Below are 17635 nucleotides of genomic sequence, written 5' to 3' on the forward strand. Positions count from 1 at the left end.
TTGACACCCCATTTTAAGCAGCCAAAGCTTATTACTTTTAGACCTGTGTGGCTTCCCTACTGCATATGGCAGGCATGAAGTATTCTGCATCAGGCTGTAGATAGACCAGTGATATTTACACCAAAATCAGTAGCAGTCAGAACAATTTTTTATTTTGATTTTCCATTCATGTGTTGGCACAGACTGGAGATTTTACTTTTAAGGTGAAAAGGCAGCTTCTCCTGTAGAACTGTGTTTTACTTTTCCCAAAACACCCCATTTTGACCTTTTATTGTTATCATTTTGGGAGATATTTACAGTATAAGTTTATGGGCTCCAGTAATTACTCCAATAAATGTAAGAAATGTAACTTTGGAGATTAAAGTCTTCAGTGTAACATTTGTAAAAAAAAAAAATTCTGTAGCACCAAAAGGGGTCATTTTAAATAGCATTTGTTTTCTACACAAATCTGGCCTACTACGCTGTGGAAATTAAAGTGATTTCAGCCAGATCATCTTTATTCATGTTGGTGCACTAAATTTCTTCATTAGGCCATCTGGAGAGCCTCTATGGTATTCTGCTCTTTAAAAATAGAGCACATGGACAGCATGACTTAAGAATGTAAACGTTTCTGAAGAGGTTTGAAGCCTTAAAGTGGCAGTTCAGGTTTGCAGGAGCAGTTACAACAGCGGAAGGACACGAATAAATTAACCCATAAGGTTTTATTGGTTTAGAACAGAATTACTTGACTTCAAGGGTGGAATTAAAGAGTTCTACAATATAGCCTTGTAAGCTTCTGTGTGTCCTGTTTTATAACATTAACAATTAAAACACACTTTTTTTCTTTTAAAAAATCATGTACTCTTGAAAATTCTCATGAATATGTGCATGTGCAGTGCCTTACCAATATAGTATTCTTTACATAAACCAATCATAAAGCTACTCGTAATGATCATATGTTTAATAAACTAGTAATTATAACTTTTACCTTTTTCCATCAGTGCATTTAAATGAGTAGGATATCCGTTATTTGCAGTGCTTGTTTCACTGTAATGCTTCTGTATTGCATTAGGTGACGTTATCATCCCGATTCACATGAACAGTTTGAAAAGCCCTGCTTGGAAGCAAAATTTTAGCCTATGAATGTTTCTGCCTAATTTGGCATTTCTCTTTCTCTTCCTCAGTGCCTCAGCCTGGGTCACCCTTCACAATCCACAGAGCAGGACTTACCTCTTTTCCAGGAGCTGTTCTCATCTGACTCCTCGCAGAAGTACAGCTACCACCAAGCCCTGCACGTAAGTGAATCGACAGCTTCAACCTGCTAGACTCTATTCACGTTGCTGGCATTCCTGTTTTGATGCTGTGACCAGGGCATCTTGCCCCAGTCGGGAGAGGAGATAACTGGGCCGCAGTTGAACTTTTCTCTGTCATCTGGACCAGTAGAGGCTGAGCAGAGATTGTATTTTTTCTTTCCTTGAGACAAGCATTGCGCTGATGGGAGATGAAGTTAAGAATTTCAGTTGGTACACAGAGCATATACTGTACAGTCGAATAGCATGTAGACATTTCCTAACTTTAAGAAAAGCTCTTTTTGGATGCATGTTGTGTAAAGCCTCGGTCACCCTTAAATACTAAAATTACCTGATGGTGCATTTTCATGAGCTACATAACTTTCTGTGGTTGCAATATAAGAGTGCAGAAGTAGGTTTAGTCACAGCCAAAATACTTTTTTGAGTGATGTGTGTTTAAAGAAAGGGTTCGCTTTTTTTTCAGTGGACAGACAGATAATGTATTCCCGCTTCTTTTATTGTATGAACTGCAAAACCTATTTCTTTGCCAGATTTGCAAGAAATTGTTACAGTCAAATGTGAGAATTACAGGCCTAAAATATAGTCTAGTCTTGACATAGAGTAATTATAATTTGTTCCTACTGATAATTTTTCTTATGTAGGTTGATATTTAATGTTTTTATATTTAAGATTGAATGAATACAGTTTTTTTCTGTTGCTTAAATAAAAAGAAAAACTTGGATGAGGAATTGTTCATGGCATATTTTTGTTTTACTAGATTTCAATGTTTGTTCCCTCATTTCAAAGTCCATTGTACGTAGGCAGTACAGCTTTTCATCAGTGCTTTATTTTAGATTTCTGGAGGAGGCACTAAGGAAAGTTATGAAGCTCATGCCTTTGTTGGCAGATCGTTTGCTGGGCTTATTAAAGAAGTAAAGACAGACATGAAAAGCAATATGATTTGTGGAGGTATAACTTGGTTTTTGGATTCATAACTTGGCTCAAAGCTGAAAACTGTAATTTTATTGTATGTTTTTGCCACCTGCTCCTCTGTTTCATTTCCACCTTGTCAGAGTCTGTATATTTTGGGTGTAGCGTTTCTGACTTTCTCAGTCCACTACAGCTGCCAGATTTGTCAAAATATCACATTTGTCCTTTTTTGGGCAGCAAACTCTCAGAATGGTAGAGATAGAGCTTGGAGGCAAAGATCAAGCACTAAGACTAATGTGAATTGATGCAGAATAACTCCTCTGCTCAGTATAAACAGTGCATGCATTACATTTACTTTATTTATAACCATGAATATCAATGGTGTCCCAATTTGATAGTACTATTAACTTTAACAGTATTCTTTCAGGTACTAGGCATTTGATATTTGACAAATAGCTTTGGTAGCTGAAGGTTACTATCTATCATTGTCAAGAGTTGACTGAGGACTGGTATTTTTGATGCAATAATTGGAAATTTACTGTACAAGACTTCTTTGGGACATACAGTAGTTCCTTAAGATTCACTGCAAGTTAAGCCCACCACGGAAGAAACCATATTAAGAGCAACACTGTTGAGATGTTGGGATTTTGAGAAAGTTGTTGATCACAGATGGCTTTGTGGTTATGCTTTACATCTGGGCAGTTTTTCTGTGGTCCCCACAACTGGAGGTTTTACAATCTTAAAGATACATACCTAATAATACAGTGTGACTTCTACCTCTTCAGCACTGAGTCTGGTGGGTGGATCGTAAGAAAATCACAAATCTTTTCAGTGATGTTTTAATAAATATTGTTTCTTCCATTGAACAAAATGTTTTTTTTTAATACAGAAGTGTGGATGGGTCAATGCAATAAAACTGCAAGGAACAGTTCTTGCAGTAGAAGTAGTAATGACGAGCAATAGAAACCAAGCATGAGAGAGTCTTCAGTATGTCCACAATAATCGGCTATCCCAGCAAAATAAAATGAGTTAGAAGGTACAGGAATTGTAGATCACCACGGTTGGCATTTTTCTGTTATTGGTCTGAGTCTAGGTCACATACAGGTGTGTCATTTGACTACAGGGCGAGAGAGTTAAAAATATACAGGCACAGCCGCAGCAAGATTTAAAAGATCTAACGAGATACCTCACTGCAGCTGTGGCTGATGAACACTCTGGACTTAACACTTTGCCATCACAAGAAACTTTAAAAATCTGTGGGATGAAACATTTTGGTGCAAAGTGATGCAACACTCCCCCCCCCCCCCCGTTTTTTTAAAGCTGTAAGTGATTGCCTGAGTATTATTACACTCTCGACAGATTTTGTCAGAAAACAATTTTTAGAGCGAAACAAGCTCAGTCTTTGCTTTGAGCTGTGAGTATCAGGGCCCGTGAATGATTTGTAAGCCAGGACTCAAGATTGATAAATGTATCTAAGATGAAAAAAGAGAGTCCACGAAATTAACTTGTCAAAACAAAATACAGTATTGTACAGCCTACACAAGAAACATACAGTCCCTATGACTGTTACTTTGCTTAGGGAAGAATAAGGTCAAATTTGCTCAGGTTACTTTCTTGTAATTTCTTAGTCAAATGCTTTGGAGAACATGATGTGTTCTTTTGGTGCTTACCTTGCAGCTTAAGTAATGGTATTACTAATTCAGTGCTTCCGCCAAACTCTGAAAGTCTTGTTTTTTTGTTCCTCCAGTGGCCAGCTGCAGGCTTAAGTCTTTTGCTTTCTCTTTAGAACATAGAGAACAAATACGGAAGTATTCTGCAGAAAACTCAGTACAGCGCTGACATAGTTCCCATTTCAGATTTTGAACTACTTCGAAGCCCCAAATCTAGTTTACAACCGAGAGTCAACAGCACAGCCTTATGGAATTGAATGAATCACCAAGATTATGGAATTCTTTAATTGCAACTTAAACTTAAAAAAAAACTTTTTTCTCTTAGGTTTAATCATGTTTTGCTATTTAAAAGACTGTTTTTCATTTTGGTTTTAAAGTTTGGTTTGCTGTTGCTCTTAATATGGTTTCTTTCATGGTAGGATAGGTGTCTAGTGTCAACCAAGATTCATTTTTAGCAAACCAAGTGCACAGTGCAACATGCCAACGGTCTTCCAGACAGTGCTTGTTGACATTATCTCCTAGGTAGTTTCACATAGTGACAGCTTTGATTTAATGTGATTACATATTAAATTGTTTGTTCTGATGGCAGCATTCCCATCGTATAGCTTGATTGTGTCAGATCGAAGCAGAAACAAAGCAATCTGGAGCCTTGTCAGTATAGGGAAAGGAAAACTGGAGGTCTCCCACATTCTTTTTGGGCCAAATATCCAAACCAATCTCCTAGTATAGTGGTAAGAGACAAAGTGCTGTCTTTTGCATTAAACATTAAACTATGGACCAGAGTACTTGGTTATTTACCATTATACTGTTAGGAAGAGTAGGGGTGTGTGGTTTACTGGCTAAGACTCAATCTAAGCCAACATGGCCTACCTACAATTAAGCTAGTGAACCAATTGCTCATTCCACCAGCTGACATGCTGTGCAATGGAGTTGCTGGCAATTAATGGTTACCATGTGTAACCCAGGTGGGTTCTGTACTTCAGTAGGACACTCCTATAGGTAAAGTGCTCTGTAATCCTTTTGGATGAGATGTATTATATAAATATAGTAGTATATGCATTTTGTAATGCAGAACAACTGTGATAATACATTTCATATAAAGAGAAAAATACTTAATTGATGAACCATGCCTTATTTATGGAAAGTTTAAAATGCATAATTGGTTACTCTGTTCTACATATTGTTGAAGCCTAAAGACAAAAAATAAATTATCATTAGTTGAGAGGTACACAATGAGCTGTGATTTCAGCATAAGCAGTCTCTGCTGAGCCTCGGAACAAGCTACTGTATGTCTGCGACCTTTTCTTGCAGAGAGAGAATGCCATCCTCTGGATACTTATCAGATTTCTGTTTCAGTTCTTGCCTTTCTAGGATTTCTGTGAAATATGTGAATTAAAAAACACAAAGCTGAAGTATATTGGTTATAAAATACCATAAGCTATTTAAGGTCCTGCTTAGTACATTTTTAATGAACACTCGTAGGGATGATGCACTGTGCACAGGTAGCACAGGCTTACTGGTCTGTCCTATGTGCTTTAAGAATTCTTTTGAGAATATTTTTTTAAAATATACTTTCAGAGAGTAAATCTTATCAAGGCAAATAACACCAAACTGAACTGATATGGCTGTCTAGGGAGAAGCAATAAAAAGTGTGTTACTGTTGGTAGGAAATGAAATGCCATGAAAATGCAGTTGCTGGAAGCTGAAAGACAGTTGACACACTGCAGTGGACTGAACACATCTTCAAAATGGCAGATTTGGCACAGCTGCTGGAAAAATGCTGTTTAGTGCAATCTTCAAAGTCAGAACTGTTTCATTGTCGCTAATCTGTTAGTACTAGGACGTAAAGTATGTAAAACAAACCTCCTATTAATCTGGGCAGCAATTCCAAAAATAAAGTATATAAAGTAACAGAAGCATGAAACTTCCAACACATTAGGAAAGTCTTGTAATGTGATTTTCAACTTCGATAAGAGAGCTGTTGCTAGTTGTGGCACCTATTCCATTTTGCTATCTTACACCAGTTACTGGATGGATCTCAAGAAATAAGCTTCCAATACATTTCTTACACAAAGATAATATGTGTACTTTACAATTCTGAATAACAGACATAATGTAGGGCAGAGGGGGATTCTTTTGAGGTTGCCGTATAATTTTAGCTTCTTTTTTTTAACAATTTTGAAGTCTGTTTTACAGCAGAACACTGGCTGGCTAGAATTATTGAATTGATGATGGCGGCATCTTTCTTTCCTTCTGTTACACATTGTATGATTTTAAGTTAAAGAGTAGCATGGTCTAAATAGTAGTGTGGATAACACATTTATTAAATTCAGTAAGGATGAGTTGTATGATGACTGAGCATTTACGGTTTATGTTTTGACTTTGAAGAATTGAATCTTTTCCTGTTTAAACGTCTGGCTGCTTATATTGGAATAAAGACACTGTAGTGAGCCAGAGAATCAGACAGGGCCTTCTTTTACATACTAGTTTAAGCCACTTCAGGTTTTTCACTTTGCATATACTGATGACATAGAATAGCCAAATAGAGGACGTAATTTTACAAATCAGTCTGTAGATTAACAGAATAAGGTGACAACTAGTCTTTGCACATTCAGTTAGAGCCTATCTTTTATAAAACCAGAAACAGATACAGCTCTGCAATAAAATGAAAATCTTTCACTCTGTGGACTCAGAACAGGTTTTCCTTGTTAAGAGGCTTCATTTAATGACTGTTCTTACTGTTTTTGCAAAGACTTGGGGTTTAGATCAAATATAATGTATACTGTATTAATGGCCATCTCCTTATTTCAGGTAGGTGTACACATGAATGAAAAACAGTTGGCTACTATCTCTATCAAACAATCATTTATTCTGTGTTGGCTTGCTCCCAGTTATTTATTTTTTAATGCAGAAAAGGGGGAGCTTTGGGCTGCATGACTTCAGCATTTCCCTGGAAGGTGGTCTACTGTATTTCAGTATTTGTACTGGGGAAAACAGGCATCTGGAAGCAGACAGGTTGGTCTGTGACACAAAAGTACTGACTTTTTCAGCTACATGATAAGCATATTTTATTCTGTGGCATAAAGAAAACTTTTTGTGTACGTTTTTTTTAAATCCATTTTCCAAATGATTTCTTCGAATTAATATGAAAGCATTTTAAGGAGGCATTAACAGAACATGATTGAATGTGAAAGCCATCAGTGTCATCACAGTGGAGCAAATTGAAATACAGAATTATATACAGTACATGCCATCTTTAAATATCAAAAGTTAATATACTTTTTGGAACATCATTGAGAAAAAATTGTGTGCTATGATGTAGTTTCAGTAACATTTTATTTTATTCTTTTTTACATATGTTTTCTGCTATTTGCATTTGATTGTGGGGCTCTGGTGAATGTTAAAGAGAACATTTTACTTTCACACTTTCACACTTTACAGTCACACTTGTCATTTTCTGTACATTCTGACACAGAGCTAATATTTTTGTTTTGCTTACTTAAAATCTGTTAAAAGATAAAAATGTAAATAATGGCCCACACTAACTTATTTTCCTTTAACTTTTGTTCAACATTCTTTTTAAAAGCACATGTACAGTTTTAGAACATGTATTAAACATGCAAATGAGTATTTGTGTATGTATGCTTTGTTTTGACTTGAAAACCTTAAAATCTAAAACTCACAACAGTAGACAACTGTGAAATAATTTTACTAACTATAAAAAAATCAAGCACTGTGTAATGTAAACTGATTACTTGCTTGTCCAGATTTAGGTTTTGCACACAACAGTACTTCTGCTGATTTCTATCTTGTGGGCTCTTTTTTGCTTTCCTAAAAGCTTTGTATAAATTGATCTAGAAAAATTGACCCCCTCCAGAGATTCTCAGTTGGGCAAGAAACTAATTATCTCCCAGTTATAATGAGGGCATCCCTTTTCTGTATCAGTATCTCATTTTCAGGCAAAACTGCATTAATTAGGTCTTCATTAAAGTTATTATAAGGGTTAAAACTGTGAGCCTGTTAAGACAACAGGTTTAAGCACCTGTTTTTTTTAGATTTATTGTCTATAACATACATCATAAGACTATAGCTTGCTTCTGATGCATATTTGTGAAACCAAGAATGACCAGCATTTTATTGATCATTTCCACAGATGCAGGTTTATGTAATAGTGACGAACAAAGTCCCGTCAGATATCATCACACAGATTAATTAATCCAAGATGTACATTTTCTTGCATGTACAAATCAGGCTAATAATAATAATAATAATTTCCATTTGGATCTTTTATTGATTGCATTGAAAAAATGTAATATTGTCAACTTTCATAGTTTATTAAGAAGTCAATTACTTGCCATTCAAGGTTCACTAAGAATAATACTAAGAATAAGAATGCACCTGTAGCAAGGCAGTTGAAACTTGCTGTTCACATCAAGTCATGCTTTCTGCCTCATTTTTATAAACTTTCAATGATAGTATTATGTAGACTGTTTTGTCATGGCTTATAAGCTGCACTGTTACAATAATACAACAATTCGTCAGGTACACAAAATCATCTAATTTGTTGTTTTTCTTATGAATTATTGGTTTATCTTTGTCAGTGTTCTGTCTGTTTAAAGCTTAAAGGGACTGATTTTGGGATATGCAAAAAAAGTCAGGAATGAAGCACAGAATTCTTAAACATCAAAATAAGGAAGGAACTTTCTCAACTATTTTCAACAGGACTTGGCTTTTAGTATATTTTTGATTATTCATGCAGGTACTTGTGGGCAATTCTAATTTTGCTGTAATTGAAGTAAAACATATTTTTTTCCTCCAAAATTACTGAAGCAACATAAGCTGTTGAAAATAAACATCTTGTTTTGCAAACAGGATTTCCTGTTACTCCATACCTGTCACTGTGCTTTATTAGTCCTGCAATGGACAGCTGATGACATGCAGAGCCTGCAGTGTGGAATTGGTAATTAGCTCTATTTAATTTAATTAAATAGGAATTGGTAATTAGCTCTATTTAATTTAATATAGCTTTACAGAAATAAGTTGGTTTTTTTCGCCAGGGTAACAAAGCCCTGCTAATTCTTGCCCATAGTGAAAGAAAGCATTCAAAAGTATCTCAGTCCCACAGGTGATAAAACAAAATTGTTTTTTTTCCCTCATGTTATCTAAAAGATTAATGAGTCCTTATTACCACTCTTTCCATTTTATTCCTTTATTTGCATAATGCCAAATCAGATTACCTAAATTAGAATACAATTGAAGCACCATACTTTTAAATTATACAATTGCAATACTTTAATGCCCTAAAAAGACTTGCATTGTAGATTTTGCATAGGATCCTACAGTATAAGATCACAGAAGCATAAGAAAGTTATACATGAGAGGAGGCCATTTGGCCCATTTAGCTTATTTCATTGCTAATATCTCATCCACAAATGATGTCCGTTGAAGTAATTTGAGAAGAGAAAGAATTTCTGCATTACTAATGTATGACCAAATACTTTATTAGTGTTGATTTCCATAATAGGTCCTATACGACATAGAGATTCCAGAGTAGTGTCTTGCAGAGAATCATGTAAAACAAGACTCGGATTGTTCCTACTGTAGATTCTCCAGGATTCTGTAGAATATCTTGAATGTGTCCTGTTTGTGAAAGAGTTAACAGCAATACAATTAAATAATGCTTTCCTACTGCTACAGCAAAAAAAAACAGCTTGCAGAACATTTTTGGAAGACATGGCCTTTTTCACTTAAAGCAAAAGGCAAATATCTATTTTGTACTCCTGTCATGCACCGCATTAGTAAAACAGTGGTTGCTCTTATTGAAAGGTGTGTCGCAGCACTCATAGTAAAAATGTTTTGCTTACAACAGTGACCATTGTTTGACAGTAGAATTTACATGCCAACAGGTGACCACTTTTACTATAGTCTGTCTTACAGACAAGTCTGTGGATTCAGCATAAACGTAGCTCTCTTTATGTTAAAGAAGACAGGCATTGGTGATACAGGGAAAGGATATAGACAACTGTTGTGTAGTATCTTTTGCTTCTCTGACTGGAAAGGGTGTGTGATATTTTGAAGCTACTTGTTTGAAGCTAATTTTTTGTTGGTGTTTAAAAATGTTGTCATACCATATCCTTTTACATTCTGTATTTAAATGTATATTTATGCTACGTGTGTCTCTGTCCTAAGTGCTACATTGATGGTAACTTGTGGTAATTTATGTTCAGGGCTGTATGCCCTACAAAACGATGCCTAAAAAGTATTTGGAAGTTGTTGTATTTCAGTGTGAAATGGGTGGAGATACAGTGGTATAGCTCTGTAGATGGGTTTCTGTAATAAATGTGTTTCAAAACTACACAGAACTGCACTGTGACATCTTGTATGCCTTACAGTACTGCATTTTAAATCATTTGCAACATTTTTTTAATGGTAAAGTTTATTATTAAAACACTAGGTAACCATGTTTAAAAAATCAGTTTTTGCCGTCTGGCCTCATCACAGATGCCTTGGTCGATTCTGGTATTTGTGGTTAAGGTGCAAGTCCACAGGTGAAGTGCAGTGCGTAGTTGCTTATGAATCCTAAAACTAACTGCATGCCCTAAAACTGCAAGATCTGCATGCTAGACAAAGAACACAGTTTGTTTTGAAAAGGGAGAGCATCATTTAACTCATCTACCCAGTTTGTAGCTAGTAGTTAATTGATCCAAGGATCTCATCCAGCTGTTTCCTGAAAGAAATCAGGGCTTCCATATCATGGATGAGAAGCTCGTTCCATATTCCCACAATCCTACGCGCCTCCTGTTCTCTTTTTTTACATGCACTACCACATTCTTTCCACTTGCGCCCTGTGGTTCATGTTCCACTGGGTTGAGTTTGTCAGGGCCTTGGAGTATTTTGAATATTAGTATCAAGTCCCCTCTTCTCTGTTCAGTTCCTTCAGCCTGTCAGTGTAGATACATGTGACATCTATGACTCAAGAACCATGGAACATGCACACGCTTGCTCAGACTCTGACAGGAATGGGACAGAATTCCAGCAAGACAGCCTGGAGCAAAAACATTTTCATCACAGTTGTACAGCTTATATTGCTTCCAGTGGTCTCTGCACAGGCTTCTGTTCTGTGACTCTCCGTAAATACCGCATTGATGACAAATGTTAACCAGCATAATGCATTTTCTTACACTATGTCTTATGTATTCAGTAAATGGATACAGTGCAATAATAAGATTTGACCACTTTCGCGCACTTTCAGAATTTGTTCATATTTTAAGTGGTACTGTAAGTCACCTTGCTTGAAAGATTGTGTTAAGTAAAGATTATATTGTTTAATGTCACTGTGTCATTCCCAAATTACATTTATTAATTCCAATATCTTGATATTTAAGGAGCTTAATCTTGCTATTTTGTTCCAAATCTCAACAAATCCACTACTGTGGGGTCAGGAAATTTCAGAAAATTCTCCGCTTCATGATCAAGCTTCTAAGCATTTAAGATTGCAATAGTATCATATTACACACAGGATTATTGCTAGAAAATCCTTTTACCATTTAGGATAATAGTTCTGCTCCATTTCACGATATTGGCCCATGGGTCAAACCTTTTTCAATAGTAATTAAATGTATGGTTCTGTTACTTAACTCTCATAAAACCTGTCTTAAATCCATAAATATGAACAAAGACAAAATATAATCATTTTTCAAGACCGCTTATTTCTCTGTGCAAGTAGTCAAAATGTGGCAATCAATGAAGAGCATGATGTGAAACAGGGCAAGATGGTGGCGCAGTGGTTAGCATTGCTATCTTGTAATGCTGGTGCCCTGGGTTCAATTCCTGGGCTGCCATCGTGCTATCAGCTTAGAGTTTGTATTTTCTCCTTTTGTTTGCATGGTTTTCCTTTAGGTGCTCTGGTTTTCTTCCGTTTTCTCCCAAAGACATACTGTTAGGTTAATTGACTTCTAGGAAAACTGTCCCTAGGTGTGAGTGTGTGTATTTGTGTCTGTGTGTGCCCTGCAATGAACTGGTGTCCCATCCAGGGTGTATCCTGCCCTGCACCCATTGCTTGCCAGAATAGACTGTATCTCTCCTGCAACCTCTTCCTCGATAAAGTAGTTTCAAAAATGGATGAACAAACATCATGTGAAAAATCGACAGTATATTTTTTCCTGAAGAAGATAACAAAATGTCAAAGGAAACGCATTCATTGTTAATCAGAAATCCGTGTATGTTCAAGGTGGTACACAAATGGCTAAATCTGAGAGCTGCTGTTAGGATTAGTGATGTACTGTAGAATAAAAAATGAGCCAACTCTTTTTATTAGGCTTGATAGGGCTAAAAAAACAGAAAGGCAGGGACTGCCATCATTTGGATCACAGCAAAGTTAATCAGACACTGTTTAGACCACATTAAGAATTTGGCAGATCTGGGGCCAGTGCACTTTCACCATTTGAGCATCAAGGCTTTGCAAGATAATAGATAATATGAGCATGTGCTGTAAACTATCAAATGCTGCATTATTTGGCGCTGAAGATTCAGATTGGCAAATCATCTGTAATGTCTTGTGATATCTCAGTTTCCCCATTTGTTCACATCCATCTCGTGCAATGCACATTTTAATTTTTTCGCTTAAAATTACATTTATTTGTCAGTACATCACTGTAAAAAGTCTCACGTTGTAGATTTGTAACTGGCAGTCTAAGATTTGTAGGCTGATTTCTCCCTCTGATTACATATATATAAAGAAAGGTCTGCATTCTCAGGACAGAAATTGCTTCTAATTATTAATAATTCATTGCATTTATAAAGTGCTTCATACTTATTTTTCATCTGAAGGGATCCCGAATATGGCTTTCATGTAAGTGGGGAGCTGCTTCATCCACCCTTGAAGTACACAGAATTTGTTCAATTTAACGTCTAGGAAAAAAATGAAATAAAGAACAAAATGAAATTTGTAAAAATTGAGGTTAAAATTGGGAAATGGGATTATGATCAAGGATAAGACTTTGCAAGTGCTTCCCAATTTTAGGATTTTCATGATCTGAGATTTACTATGTAGAAAACACTTTAAAAATGTCTCTCCTAGTTACTGTTGTCATGTGCAGTAGTCGTTCTTTATCTGTTGCGACTCAGTGTAAACATGCATTTGGTATCTTTAAAACTGCACTACTCCTTAATTTAATTTTTTGCTATTTTTTTTATTTACAGGCACAGTAGTTTAGAAGCTGCTGTCATTGTATCTATTTTTGTCATTGCAGGATGGCAGTTGGTATATTTTCACAGCTGTGGTCTGAATCAAAATGACCATTGTCAAGGCTGTTTGTTTTTTTTATTTTTATTTTTAGCTAGCTCCAGGTCTCTGGCCCTTAGTTATGTTAGGCACATTCTTTACATGGTACATGTCTAAACTTCAGTAAGGGTAGCCTGAGTCTTCTCTCACTGGACCTTGAAGTCAAACGATAAGAGAATGCTATGAAGTTAACTCTAGACAAGGAGTCTATATGAGAGTGTGGAGTAGGAGAGTTTTCTTTATCGTAATGTGTCCACATTTTTCAACAAACAGTAGTAATTGAGGTCTTAGGGATAAAAGTACAAACTACACTTCAAAATTACAAGTTCAGTTATAATTTACCCAGTTTCCATGTTCATACCATACCAGCTGAACATGCAGTACCATTCATCTGTGTCTTGGTTTGTAAGTCTTCCTAAATCACAGTATTGCTTGGGCATTTCCTCATAGAATGCCTGTGAAATAAGTGGCTGGGATTTTGACCACAGATCCCGAAGATCAAAAACCTACTGAAGGACTCGCAAAATGTTGTTATCCTCTGTTTCAAAACAATTTTGTCTCAGTCTGATGTGAATTTAATTGGAAGCAGATAGTGTCTACCCCCTCCTGAGTGTTTCGTTGTCTTTGACAACATTACAGGTTGTGTTCCATAACATTCTGCAAACACTGGCTTGGTCCTGTAACGTAAAACATTGCTGTCTGCTGTAATAATAGAATTGTCTTCAATTCATTGAATTATTAATGGATTGTTTAAAAATTGAAATAAGTTGTTTTGTAATATATGTTTTTTTTTTCCAACTGAAAACCTTAGCAGATGGTTTCGAATGCAAAATGCCTTTGAATTTTAAGCTCTACCCATGCTCTACCCTTTTTTGTTATTATTAATTTTTAATCCCTAGTGAATAATTACTGCACAGGCAACACTGTTCACACTCTTCTTTTGACAGGACAGGTTCAGTAAGAGCAGCCTGATCTTTCTCTCTGGCCCGCTGGTCTGAAACATTGGTTCATTGTTTACAGTACTCCCTCAAGCCTTCACCTTTTGTCACCAAAGAGAAGATCACTTTATAAGCCATATACAGTACAATTTCTTGCATTAGGAATTTGTCTTTTCGCATACCCCAGCTTGCTCTCCACAGGCACACAGACGGGGAGAGAGAAGCCTGGGTTCAGAGCGCAGGGTCAGCCATTCATACGGCGCCCCTGGAACAGTTAGGGTTAAGGGCCTCGCTCAGGGGCCCAACGGAGTAGGATTCCTCTGCCGGTCGTAGAATTTGAACCGGCAACCTTCCAGCCACAGGCACAGTGTCGTGTCTAATGCTTTGTAGCTATGGATTATGGGGTAGATTGAACTCACCTATCCATCCATTTTCTAACCTCTTTATCCAAAACATGGTTGTGGGAGAGCTGGGGCCTGTCCCTGCAAGCATCACCAAACTAATTTTGTTTAAATGAATTTCGAACTTGGGTGTCCCACAGTGAAAAGCTGGCTTGTACTCCCAGCTCATAATGTAAATCTTCATTATTCAAGCAGAAATAATTTGAAAAAATCTGTGCTGCTGGAGACATTTTTCACGGTCATTGCCTGAGGAAGATGTTCCAATAGATTTTCAGTTCTCTGTTGTCAGGTAAAATTTTTTCTTCATGCAGACACACTTTTATGTTGGAAAGGAAGAATAAAATAACTTAAGGGTAAAAAATTACGTAAATGACCAGAAATGTAAAGTCTCCCTCAAATGTGCTCTTCAATTGGTGCAGTTTATATCTATAGATATTTATAGACAAAATTGTTTTAGTTTAATTTGAATGTTTTTATTGAAGAACAAAACGTTAAGATGAACAACTGAACGAAGTTTCTAAGTTCTACAGCCCCTAAATTAAGTGACAATTTATACCAGGGTCACTTGTGTTTATTTTGTAAGCTGCCCAAAAAAGCAATTTTTACTCATTGAATCTAGACCACCGATACCTAGGGGAACGGTTTCCCATGTCAAACATGGCTGTTTGCAATGTTCCTGCAGTTTATGTGGATTGAAAAAACAAAAACAATATTTCAGTAAATCAGGGAAATATGGCACACAGTTTCTTCTTAATTATCAGATATCCTGTGCATTGTGTGATATTCTGGTATATCCCTATTTTGGTATATGTGCCTATAAGTATTGTATCTGTAATTCTGATAGTTACAGCTATTGAAGTGACTGTTGGGGTGTCTCAGTGTCTACGAGACAATGGTGAAACACCTGGCAAGTGTCATCATTTACAGCTCTCAGGGAGATGTTTTCTTAGTGGTCAGGGGTCTGAGACAAAGACTGAGGGATATGAAGATAAATGCAGTATATAATGTTATATCTGATACTCGGTACAGTTTTGTATAGGTTGTCTCTACCATGTAATTCCCTGCACAAATGTTGCTTTTGAAGCATTTTAGTGTCTTTTTCTCTATTTTTGCTGCCCACCCATTCCCCTAGTCTGGAGTGATCTGGTCAATCACTCCAGCTCACTGCTATAACATTTATACAGTACTTGCACCGGAGGGGTGAAAATTGCTTGTACACATGGAAAATTGCATTGTAATCTACACTGCTGGTTTTCTTACTATAAGCCCTAGAGCAGGTCTGAATGCAGTTCTCACTGTTTGCACTGCAATCAAAGAGGTGTCCAGCAAGCCACAGACGTTACTCTAGTTACATGATGAGGGTACAGTAGTGGACTCGGACTTAAACCCTCATTACTCTGATAGCACTCCGCTTGGGAATTCCAGTCACAGCTGAACATTCACCAGACTCCAGCTGGGAGGTACTTGTACTATTAGGTCTCGACCTGCTGTCTAAACAAAGAACAAAGAAAGATAATATGTATGCAAATCAAAACAATACTTGAGAATCCCAGGGAGCAACTTGTGTGTGCTAGGTCTTTTAAGATTACTATTGATTTTGAGCAATTGGCACAAAATAAAAGCCAATTAATTAATTTAAGATATCAAGTGGATTGAAAATCCACTGTCCCCTCTCTTGGCCGCTCCCTGCCATTAAACACAGCTTCTTCGTCTTCTGCTTCGGACCGTTCATTCTGCTGCTTCTGTTTCTGCCCGCAGGCTGGTAGGGAGGGACTGAAGAGGGCAGGCAGGCACGGCTCCCCTCTCCCCCCGCTGTGAGTGAAGACCCGTCCGCTGCAGGCGTGCAGGAGCCCCCTCTCCTCATGACAAGATGTCTGCCAGAGAGCGCAGCCCTCGCCACCGGCCGTGGTCCGTTTACCGCGCCACCACCTTCGACCTCTCCTCCGAGATGCTGGGACTCACCCTGGCAGGTGTGCGCGGTCCTGTTTTCCCCTCTTTCGTACAGGCTACGGATGAATGACAGGTGGCTCGGTGGCACAGTGGTTAGCTTTGCTGCCTCACAGCACTGGGGTCCTGGCTCCAATTCCAGCCTGGATCTGGGGTGCTCTTTGAGTTTGTGTGTTCTCCTGATGTTCACGAGGATCTCCTCCAGGTGCTTCGGTATGCCCTCACAATCCATAGACGTACTGGTAGATTAACTGGCTTCTGAAAAACTCAGCCCTGATGTTAGTACTGTATGGGCATGTCTGTGTCTGTGTCTGTGTGTACTCTGAGATGGACTGCTGTCCCATCCAGGGAGTAGCACGCCTTGCTTGCTGGGAGCCTGAATTGGATGATACCTTAGAAAATTGGTGAATATGAAATATGTCGTTCCCTTGTCATTCAGGCAGGTTTAGCTTTTCTTTTAAAAAAATGTCAGGAGGTTTTAGGAAAAAGTAAATTGACTGTGATCTTTCTGCTGCATTTCTTTCTTTTAGGTTTCAAATATTCCAAATTGCTTGTTTATCATCCCATTTTTTAATGTCTTTCAGGAAACAGTCAAGATCCAGATGAACCGGTGTTGGAATTTAGTTTAGGTAAGTCGTGAGAACTCGCTGTGGGCCTTTTGGATAGATTGGCAGATATTGTGTTTTTCTTGTTAAATTATCACAAGCTCAAAATGGTGGGAAAGATGTCTTTGTTCATTTTCAAAGGTGTGTTGTTAAAAATATAACATTGTACTGCTGTGACAGAGCTGTGTGTTACTGTGAGCTACCTGTATATGAGGTTACTGTTAAATCCATTGAGGTTACTGTTAAATTCATACCACTTGCCAGGGCGAAGGGATGAAAGTTATCTGAAATGTATCCCTTGCAGCCCACAGGTTAGTTCAGTATAATGAGAGCCTGTGACACAGGATCAGTGAAATATTTTGAAGTCTTGGTTAAATTGTGGGTATTTGAAGAAGCACTTTTCTTCTGTATTTGAGTATTATTATGTTGAGTATACTGATCCCACTTAGTTGCGTTCTAGTGAGTGCAATTCCCTGTCAGCTTTGCTGTAGCGGTAGATCTCCCCCCTAGACTGTTACACCATGTACTGTAGGTGGAAAACTACACAACGTGGTGCTGAAAGTCAGCTTTCTCACTGGCAGCTAGAAAGCACA

At 37.4% G+C, this 17635-nt stretch overlaps 1 protein-coding gene across 18 annotated transcripts in view; it reads left to right on the forward strand.

Moving 5' to 3' along the window:
• Positions 1–17635, forward strand: part of inpp4aa (inositol polyphosphate-4-phosphatase type I Aa) — a 74900-nt gene that overhangs the window by 17044 nt on the left and 40221 nt on the right. For all 18 annotated transcript variants that reach the window (XM_088597607.1, XM_088597628.1, XM_088597643.1 and 15 more), the window contains exons 2-4: positions 1164–1274; positions 16249–16460; positions 17022–17066. In XM_088597607.1, the coding sequence (XP_088453733.1) occupies positions 16361–16460; positions 17022–17066 (145 nt within the window). In that variant the 5' untranslated portion in view covers positions 1164–1274; positions 16249–16360. The remainder of the gene's footprint in view (positions 1–1163; positions 1275–16248; positions 16461–17021; positions 17067–17635) is intronic.

Source organism: Lepisosteus platostomus, chromosome 2 (genome assembly GCF_059453375.1).
Source record: "Lepisosteus platostomus isolate fLepPlt1 chromosome 2, fLepPlt1.hap1, whole genome shotgun sequence".
Taxonomy (NCBI): Eukaryota; Metazoa; Chordata; class Actinopteri; order Semionotiformes; family Lepisosteidae; genus Lepisosteus; species Lepisosteus platostomus.